This window comes from Adiantum capillus-veneris, chromosome 13 (genome assembly GCF_014529385.1).
Source record: "Adiantum capillus-veneris isolate H3 chromosome 13, ASM1452938v2, whole genome shotgun sequence".
NCBI lineage: Eukaryota > Viridiplantae > Streptophyta > Polypodiopsida > Polypodiales > Pteridaceae > Adiantum > Adiantum capillus-veneris.
Genome location: NC_140943.1, coordinates 66,451,413 through 66,461,938, shown reverse-complemented (window position 1 = coordinate 66,461,938; position 10,526 = coordinate 66,451,413). Strand labels below are relative to the sequence as shown.

Genomic DNA, 10,526 nt, shown 5'->3' with positions numbered 1-10,526 from the left:
CTTCCCAAAACCAATGCAGACTCAAGAAACTGTGAGTCCCTTAAACGAACTGCCATCAACCAGCAAAGAGTTATCACAACAGCCAAGGAAAACTAAGAAAACAGTTCTGACATGGACGGAGCAAGACATGGAAAAATCTCTTCACGCTAGAGAGAATGGTCTTTCTTTGCGCAAGTGCGCTTTACATTTCGGAATTAGCAGGTCAGCAATCACAAACTGGGAGGAAGGCAAGACTCATAAGAAGAAGAAAGGACCATCTACACAATTGACGACTGAAGAAGAAGCAGCACTTGTAAAATGGATATATTTGAAGTGTGAATCAGGGCATGGAGTCTCCTTGTTGGACGTTAGACTAAAAGTGGCTGAAGTTTGTCAGACCAGACACACATTATTCACAAATGGTATTCCTGGAAAGAGCTGGTGGGAAGGTTTTCGCAGGCGACACCCCAAAATTGTGTTTAGAGTTTCAAAGGGCTTGGAGCAGCCACGAGCTAACAAATTTCGACCAGAGATTGTAAAGACCCTGCATGATAATCTTCAAAAACTTTATGAGAAACATAAATATCCACCTACAAACATATGGAATGCAGATGAGACAGGTTTTCAGGGCTCTAGAGACAAAGGCATGAAGGTGCTTGCAAAAAAAGGCACAAAAGCAGTTTATGGGATAACTTCTGATTCACGTGAGTGGATGATTGTATTATGTTGTGTAAATGCAGCAGGCCAAACTATACCCTCGTTCTACATTTTCAAAGGAAGTCGCATAGGTAACAACTACATAGAACATTGTGAACCTGGCGCCGCAATGGCAATGCAAAAGAAAGCATGGATGACAGGGGAGCTTTTTAAGGCTTGGTTAGAGCATTTTGATGCTTGCATAACCCAGAAAGTTGGCAAAGAGGACAGGCATCTTCTAATTTTAGATGGCCATGGTAGCCATGTTTCTTTAGAAGTGGTGGCCAAAGCTCATCAAGCAAGTATAGACATCATTACATTACCAGCTCATACTTCACACAAGTTGCAACCTCTAGATGTTAGTGTCTTTAAGTCTTTGAAAGTGAATTTTCATAGAGAGAGGGATATTTGGCAAAAACGGACAGCAGCAGGACAAGCTACAAAAAGTGAACTAGCATCGATTGTTGCTAAAGCAATAGAATCTTCTTTCACAGAGACAAATATTAAATCAGGGTTCCGAGCGACAGGGATATGGCCATTGGATGCAACGGCAGTTCAGTTTGAGGAAATTCCATGTAACCATATAAACCTGGTAGAAGACACTATATTTGAATTGCAAACAGATGATACAAATACCCCTATCGAAGAAGACTTATCCCAAGTGGCATGTACACCAATGCATGTAACAATAGAAGACGAATCAATTCAATCTTTGAACATCTTGGCCACTCAGCCAAGGGAAACTAATGAAGACATAGAGCAAGGCATCAGCTTTAGTCAACTGCTAGGGGTCAATATCAACTCAACTTTTGAGGAAGTGATGGAAGCAGGTGTGTTTCTAGCTCAAGATACTGACATCAAGAATCATAACCTTCATTTCCAAAGCAGTCAAACAATGGGACCTCAAACCATGATTGACACATCAGATTCAAGGGGTAGCCTTTATTCACATCAGATGCAACAGCAAACATTTGCAGATGAGAATGCTAGCAACAGGGTAACCAATCAAATGCAACGCACACCCTCCCGAGAAAGGACCAAGCGCCAGAGCCTACGACAAACACTTGCTAATGAAAATACAAACCCAAATACATCTAATCAATCACACCAGGAAAATGAACAGCAACGCATTATTGATCTTTTGCGGGTCCCAACAACAGAGGTATGCATAAGGCAAGTGAACAGAGAACCTTTTGTGGACTACACAAATAGCCTTATCTTAACCTCAACTCGGTACATGGATGGTATGCAAGCTTTGAGTGCAAAGAAGAAAGAAATAGCCAAGGCAAAGGCAGACAAGAAAGAGGTGAAAGATAGAAGAAAAGTGCAGGTAATAGCAGAAAAGGAGGCTGCGAGAAAGCGCAGATTGGATGCACAACAAGCAAAGGAGTCCAGAAAAAATTGGGAAGCACAACAACAAGCTTCTGAGGCTAGGTTGCGATCGCTACTCTGGGAAGGTGGCTCCCCCCAAGGCCTTTTCTTGTGGCCACTACATAGAGACCAACCATACCATGCGTATGCAAGACAACAGAGGTTGGCAAAGATACGGCTATTACGCAATCGCAACACACTACCTTGACACTGAGTAAGTTAATACTCTTTTTGTTATCTCTTATGCGACAATGGGATTTGATATATATTATGTAGTACTGAACCCAGCCAAACCTAACCATTTTTGAGCTTAGCCAAGGCAAAGAAAGGCCTTGGAGCATGATTCATTTCAGTTCTCCGATAACATTTTTGAGGTGATTTTGAAATAGTTCAGAGCTTCAAAGAGCTCCATAGCTTTAATATTACCACGCAGATGGTGAAAGTTCATCTCTATTGTATCCAATGTATCGATATTTAAGTTTTGCCCAATACAGTTACACAAAGTATGATCTCCAACTTTCATCTTACTTGATAGCCTAACAGGTTTACTATGTCTGTGACGATCACGAAATCTTTGGAGCACACTTGTGAACTACCATTACTTAGAGAATCTATTGTCAGCTTTAATCAGTCAAGTTTTAGCATACCAATTGGAAAAACTCATCTTGGTCTTGGTAGACTTTCTAACTAACAGTTATTCATAACAATAAATGACTTTCAATAGATGCAAAATGACATACAAAATCTTTGATCTTACATCTGCATTTTCGTTCCAAGCTCTAATGCTTGGATGTGGTTAACTATTCACAGCTGTAAAATGACTTTTCTTTATATATTCTTTTCTTTATATGTTCTACAATTTTTCAATTTCAGCTTTGAAGAGATATGTTGATCTATTCAGAGATAGAACTTTTTCATTCCAAGCTTTGAAGCTAGGAGATATCCGACTGACTTCACATATGAGCAGCTCTGCATTCTCATAATGTTCCTTCCTTTATATGTTTTACAATTTTTCATTTCCAGCTCTGAAGAAATATGGTGAACGATTCACAAGTGAGAAATGAACCTATGTCTAATAAAAAAGGTCACAGACAGTTTCAATACCTCACCCCTTTTTTGTATGTAGTCATATATTACTTCTCACAATCGACCACCTCCCTTCCTTATGCAAACCGAAACACAAGCGGAAAAAAATCAAATGAACCGACCTAAGATGTAGTTTACCAGTCCATTCAAGGGTTTCCATAGCCATTATTAGCCATGACAAAAGGACAATCAGACATAGCATTAAGATGATTGTTGAGTGAGGTTTGTAAAGCTCACCTTACTCCCATTACTAGATAAAACTATAGGACGAATCAAACTTTTTAGCAAGAAGATTGCTGAGTGAGCTTGTAAAGCTCACCTACGAATGGAAACCAACATCCACCCACTCTTCACGACCTGACAAAATTGCCTGCAAGCAAAAATTAATATAGGCAATGTTAGCAACACAACAGCTTAGGCCAAGCTATGGAAACAAATCCGCAACACTGATATGCACAGCAAGCATGTAGGCACTCACCAGTCCAGCTCCTCAGACCTTCGCATTCACAGAAGTAAACGGCTGAGGGATTATGAGAATCCATAGGGAAAAGGCCGGAGGTGCCGACTGCACACCACTCACAGGTGATGGATGGAAATTGCTTCATCTGAAATCAAGGCACCTGAAGCTATTGCACTACCGAGCTGCTGCACCAACTAGCTATTGCACTATCGAGATGGGCTATTGCTGCGCCAACCAGATGGGCTGCCATTTCGCAGAGGCCTGAAGTGGTTCCCATACGCTGTTGTATGGAGTGGCTGGCCTGAGATGGGAAGTCGTTGCGCCCCCCAGTTAGACTACCATCGTGCAGAGCCCGAAAGTTGTTGCATGGAGTGGCCCATCGGGTGTTAATGAAGGAGGGAGGCCACGAATCGAGCACCAAGTCCTGGCGAAGAAGCGACGAGGAGGGGGGATGAAAGAGGACTCCCATTAGTAGGTTAGGTGGTGGGTGAGCTAAATAGGTAGAGGGGAAAGTTAGCTGGGAAAGTTAGTTGAAGCGAAGGAGCAGCACCATTGGTGCAGGCAAGTCGACACAGAAGTAAGGGAAATGGAGCTCCAAGTGCTCACTTTTTACTGGCTGACTCTAGCTCACTTGAGGACGTTTGGTGGCGCATGACTCGTAACTGCTCATCTTTAATTTGAGCAGTTACCATCACCTAACCCGAAGAAAGGTGGACACGTGCAAGGGGGATGATGGTACCGCTTTTAACCCCCATTTTTTTTACAATGTGGTTCTTGTTTTACCTATTTGACCCACCTCCCTTAACTGAAACCAATGTCCCTTAAGTTCCTCATGTGCAGAAAGACCTAGCGCTCCTAATGACTGCCTTAAATGCCAGAAATGAGCAATTTTTGACCTTGCAACCCCTTGTTCACCTTAGGTGGCCCAATATTGGCCCCTTTACCCTACAAAAAATAGTTTTAAAAATCTTGTCATCATTAGCTTTCTATGTGGCACTAATCCGCAAGCTTTATCCAATGATTAAGAGATGCAGTCATGATTAAACCCTTCAGTAAGTCCAAAAAGGCTTTAAACAACAAGGCATTAGTAGGGAGTGTATTTGGAAAATTTTGATCCCATGATGGGAATGTGAGACACTACAAATATTATAATTTATGGAAGAATTTTTTTATTTAAGACCTCTTAAAAGTCCACTTCTTTAAATTGTTGTTTTTTTTTTCTTATGTTTATTGAGTTAATAAACCTACCTTTTCTTATAGAAGCATCAAAATATTTTCTTTTGTTCACTAAAAGCATGAGTGTCTTGGTGTCAAGGAGATGACATAAAGTGAGCACCATCAAGTACCTTCGCATTTCCAAAAAAATGCACCTTAGTGCTTAGCTCATGCAACTAAATTTAATCTATAGACTATCACTCACAGTTGTGAGTACGGTTTTTACTTTTTGGATGCCAAGTCTATGTTTTTAATTCATTGGAATATTCTCCCAAATTTGGAGGACGCGTGTAGTTTCGTTGGTACTTGGCAACTTCATAAATGCCATGTGTTTGGAATGTATGTATCTTTTCCTAACTAAATCAATGCCATGTGTTTAAAGCGTATGTATCGTTTCAATTATTCATGGCATAGCCTATAAATGAGTAGAAAAGATTAAGTTGTTTGCAAAGAGACCTCAATGTTTCTCTAGAATTATCCCTGCTAAAAGAACCTTGTTAGGGACACTCCATTCTTGAGTCTCTCTCTCTCTCTCTCTCTCTCTCTCTCTCTCTCTCTCTAGTGTGTGTGTGTGTGTGTGTGTGTGTGTGTGGGGGGGGGACAAGTGAGCACTTGGGAGACTGTATATGCAAGAAAGGTTATACTATCAAAGCTTTTTCATCAGCTATCAAGGAAAAAAACTTGGTTTTGATAAGCAATAACTCTCTCTTTTGAAGTGTATCTTTACATTGTGTAAATTGGGTACTCTCTCTCTCTCTCTCTCTCTCATTTTAATACCTCAAGGGAGCTTGATTACTAGCCACTTTTCTAGGACTAGTTGGTAATAGGGTTTCACACATATGCAATGGAGATGGCTCATAAGGAATTGCCTAATGTTTCAAGCACAAGGCCCAAGCCAACATTCATATTGGGGATGGTCATGGTGACAATAATGTTTTTGGGGGCCACATTCTTGTTCTTGTGTTGCTACCATTTGTTCAAGATCTTGAAAGAGACAACAGAGGATGATATGCATGCCACAGAAAGCTCAAGAGGAGATGATGAAGACAAGATTTCAATTGTCATCACCATTGATCAGGTATAGGTAGTATATAATGAAGAGTGTGATTAAGCTAGATTTGGAATTAAGACCTCTCTCATCTTCTTTTTTGTGTGTGTAGTTGCCTCGCAAGGTGCCTATGGTACTCATGCCCGGCCAACAATTGCCAACTTTTATAGCGAAGCCTTGTCCATATCCAGCTCCTCAAACACCCAGCCCATTCAACAAGAAATTTGTGCTCACATGACAATTGGCACAATTCAAAGCTCTTTTACATGTTATTTTACATGCTACAAAAGATAACGTCTTTCGAAAGGATCCATGAATCTCAACAACCATGTCAACATCCTTGGATAGGTATGATCCAAAGAGAGGATCTAACATGTTCGCTTGCCTAATATGCAACAGAAGAGTGAAGCAAACCCACTTCAATTTCATTGGATGTTCTTTAGCCTTAAAGAAGAATTTTCTAGGGCTTGCCAAAAACTACTCTAGTTTTTAGGTCAACATTTGAAGCATTTTTTGGTAGCTACTCTAAAACTTTTTACATTTTTCTAGTATTTTTCAAGGAAAGCTCAAAATCTAGCCAGGATTTTGCAATTTTAGATGGTTAAAATACACTACACCCTGGGTTTTGGCGAACACTTGATATTTCCATTTGAGATGCAATGTCTTATTTTGTCAAAAGTGCAAAGGGGGATACCATGAGCTCGTTGATCTCAATGTATACTTTCAAGAACCTCATTGTACAGCCTCAATGTGATACAAGGTTTGACTTGAATCCTACTTTCCAAACCTCACACAAAAGATTCAGCCCTCGATCCTCATCTCAAGCCCTAGTACCAAGCAAGCTCCCAAAATGCACAAGGTTGCTAACTTAATGCCACCCAACATTCATTATACTATTTAAAATTATGGAGGAAGGAGAGGGCCTCTACTTGTCATTTCAAAGAAAACCTTAGAATTTGTCTCATTTATTCAAAGCTTGAAATCTTGGAACGTGTGAATCTTTTCAACTTTCAATTTTTAACCTTTCAAAGTATATAAAAAAGTTTTGGCTCTACTTTTTCAACTTTACTTTCACTTAATTGAAGGGTGGCTCATCTTTGCTTTTCAAAAGCCAATGGTCACAAAATTTTAGAATTTAAGAAATTGTTCATATGTACACTAATAAAATTTTGTTGATTTACTTCAAGGCAAACTTGGAATCCAGCTAACAATTTTCAGTTAATACACTAAAAACATGTCAAGCAACAAAATTTGAACGACCTTCATCTATATGGATACTAAGGCCTTTAGAGATCAAAAAGGTGAAAGAGGACTAGAAAGATTGTGTGTGACCCAATATTCAATGGTCCTTTTTAAAGAGAGAGGTACAGAAATGTTAACACCTCTCATAAAGACCTAGAATAATTAATTTTTTTTAAATTGTTGCCACGTGGAACTAATCGAAAAGCTTTATCATATGGCCTACAATTGCACCAAAAATCCAATGCTTTACTAAGGACTTGTTATGTAGTCCAGTAAGGTGAAGGCATACGTTGGCATTGTTGAGATGTCGAGCTCTACATCTTGAGCTCGCATCCACTACGGGTCTTGGCCGCTTACGACATTTATTCACTGGCGCGTTAAGTGACCGACACGGAGGATCTCTGCCAGTGATTCTACAGCTGGACTACACTTATAATGCCAGCCTAGTACGCTTCTAGCGTGTTCACACTTAGTGACCGCATGTACATATATGCTACTTTTCAGTTTTAGCACTAAGTCATTTTGTACTCTCTTTTTTGTGAGAAGAAGAAGAAGAAGCTTTCCATCTCTGTGTGCTTTGTGCTTCTATTGTGTGGCTCTCTTGCATCCTCTTTCTTTACATGGTATCAGAGCCTGGTGCAGGCAAGAGAGGCTAAGAGAGCAAGAGCATCACAATCCCTTCGTTCGCAATCCACGACCAGATGCAGTACACAGAGATTTATTGTACAAGTACAGTGGTTGTATGTACGCTTGATTGTGGACACTCATTGAGTGTAGAAAGCGTTACAGGTACCACGATAGCAGGTTCAATAGATTTGCAGGTTTTTGCAGATTGCAACTATTTTGTCTTAGTGCTTCAAGATGTTTGACAGTTTCAGTCAGATTGTCACTGAGAAGCTTGAGAAAAGTAACTACCCTGCATGGAAGTTCATAATAACAAATTTCCTAAAAGGAAAAGGTTATTGGGACTATGTAGAAGGAGACAATGAAAAGGAACCAGAGATTCCCGAGGCAAATGCTACAGCAGAACAAAGAAAATCTTTGAGGGACTGGCAACAAGGCCAGAGCAAAGTGATGTATTGGCTTTCTATGAGCATCAGAGATGGCATAATGGGCTATCTACAGGATGCTGAAACCCCCGCCATTGCATGGAAAAACTTAGATAGAGTGTTTGAGGTAAACACCAAGGCCAGGAAGCTTCAACTAAAGTCGGAGCTAAATCAGGTAAAGAGGAACAACCTCTCCATCAATGATTATGCTTTGAAGATCAAGAGTATCATCGAGGCTCTTGGATCTATTAAAGTCTCAGTGGAAGACGATGACATTGTCCGTGCATGCTTGGATGGTCTAGGAGATGAGTATGTACATTTCAGGTCTTCCATGAATACAAGAGACGACATCCCCGTGTTCCAAGATTTTATTTCTATGCTTATTCTTGAGGAGAAGAACCTTGACACATCTTCTTCTCATGGCAGAAATAATTCTGAACATGCCTTCTATTCTAACTCCAACAGAGGTAGAGGTAGAGGTTGTGGTTGAGGCCCAAGGGGTTGCAGGGGTCAATTTCAAGAAGGTCAATCAAATCAAAACAATACAGGTGGCAGGGGAAACCAGTCTCAAGGCAAGGGGAGTCAAAGAGGTCGTGGTGCAGGATCAAGCAGGCAGCAACATACTGCAGATAGCAGAGAATGTTGGACTTGTGGTGAAAGAGGTCACATGTCACGTGACTGTCCAAAGGGAAAAGCAAGTGGAAAGAGAGAACATGGCAACTATGCATCTACTAGCAGATATGCAAATGACAGCAAAAACGAGCGCATGTTTGTTATACAGCATGTAATGAATACAATGACTGCAGAGAATTCCACCCAAGATGATGTTTGGTATGTGGATTCAGGTGCCTCTAATCATATGACGTCTCGTGGAGAGTGGTTTAGAGATATGCGCAAACCAGATGTGTCAGGCTATGTGTAGACAGGAGATGACACAGCTCACCCCATTGCTCATGTAGGGGACATACCTCTAAATACGAAGAGTGGGGAATCAAAGTACTTAGCAGATGTACTTCATGTCCCAAACATTACAAAGAATCTTGTTTCTGTTGGACAAATGGTTGAGCAGGGTTTGCAGGTTCGCTTCAAACCAAATGGCTGTTATGTAGAAGATTTCTAGAATGGCTGTAAGCTGATCACAGAGGGAAAATGTGTGGGCAGAATGTTTACGCTGAATGTAGACATGCCTGAAGTAAAAGCTGCATTATTTGCATAGGGAACAGGTATTGTGGCTGATGTTGACATTTGGCACAAACGCATTGGCCGTGTCAATGAGCAGAGATTACGCAGCAGGACACCTACAACTGCGGTGCATGATGTAACGCCTGAGGAAAAGTTTACAGGTACAAAGCTTGATTTGGCACACTTGAAAGTGTTTGGCTGCATAGCTTACGTGCATGTACCAGATGAGTTGCGTAGGAAATTGGATCCTAAAGTAGAGAAATGTATTCTTGTGGGATATTCCCTTGAACAAAAGCGGTACAGGTGCTACAATCCTACTACACGAGAATTACGAGTGAGCAGAGATGTAGTCTTTGATGAGATGAGCAACTGGTACAGTAATGCACATGGCACTATTGGGGCTGATGTAAAAGATGATGTGGTTGTACAAAATGTGAGGCCACAGTCACAGGTTTTGAGTGGACCACAAGAGTCCTCTTCTCGTGGCTCTATTGAGAAGCCATGGAATGGTAGACTACGTACGCAGGTTACTCCACCAACAAGTATAGGGAATGTATCACGAAAAGGAAAGGAAAAGGTAGATGAACCTCCCTTTATGACTGATGCATCATCAGGTTTTTCACATGTAGACATGGATTCAGATGGTTCTGAACAAAGTCTTGATGAGGAATTTGGAATTCCGGCTGTCAAGACACCTGGTGTAAGGAAAGTACAAGAAGATGCTAGAGGGCAAAGGAGTGACCCAGGACCGCGCAGATCTAACCGAGTCAGAAATCCACTTCAGAAATTGACTTATGATGGGTATCTAGCGCATCACCAAGCCTACATGGCTAAGGTGATACAGGATGTGGAGCCCACATGTTTTGAGGATGCAGTTGGAAATGTGCATTGGGATGATGCAATGAATGAAGAGATGGCTGCATTGGAAGCAAACGACACATGGGAGTTGGTGCCATTGCCAAGTGGCAAGAAATATATTGGCTGTAAATGGGTGTATAAAACCAAGCATAAGGCTGATGGTAACATTGAGAGTCACAAGGCAAGGCTGGTCGCAAAGGGCTATGCACAGACGTATGGCATAGACTATGAGGAGACCTTTGCTCCAGTGGCAAAGATGACGACTGTGAGAGCTGTCATAGCAGCGGCTGCATCTAGAGGATAGATTATGCATCAAATGGATGTAAAGAATGCCTTCTTG

General features: G+C 41.1%; 1 protein-coding gene across 1 annotated transcript; it reads left to right on the top strand.

Moving 5' to 3' along the window:
- Positions 1 to 5,422: 5,422 nt before the first annotated feature.
- LOC147444181 (uncharacterized) lies at positions 5,423 to 6,324 on the top strand. Its single transcript, XM_086527800.1, has 2 exons — positions 5,423 to 5,885; positions 5,968 to 6,324. Exons 1-2 carry the CDS (start codon positions 5,652 to 5,654, stop codon positions 6,091 to 6,093), a joined length of 360 nt encoding a protein of 119 aa, XP_086383926.1. The 5' UTR covers positions 5,423 to 5,651; the 3' UTR covers positions 6,094 to 6,324.
- Positions 6,325 to 10,526: the final 4,202 nt, after the last annotated feature.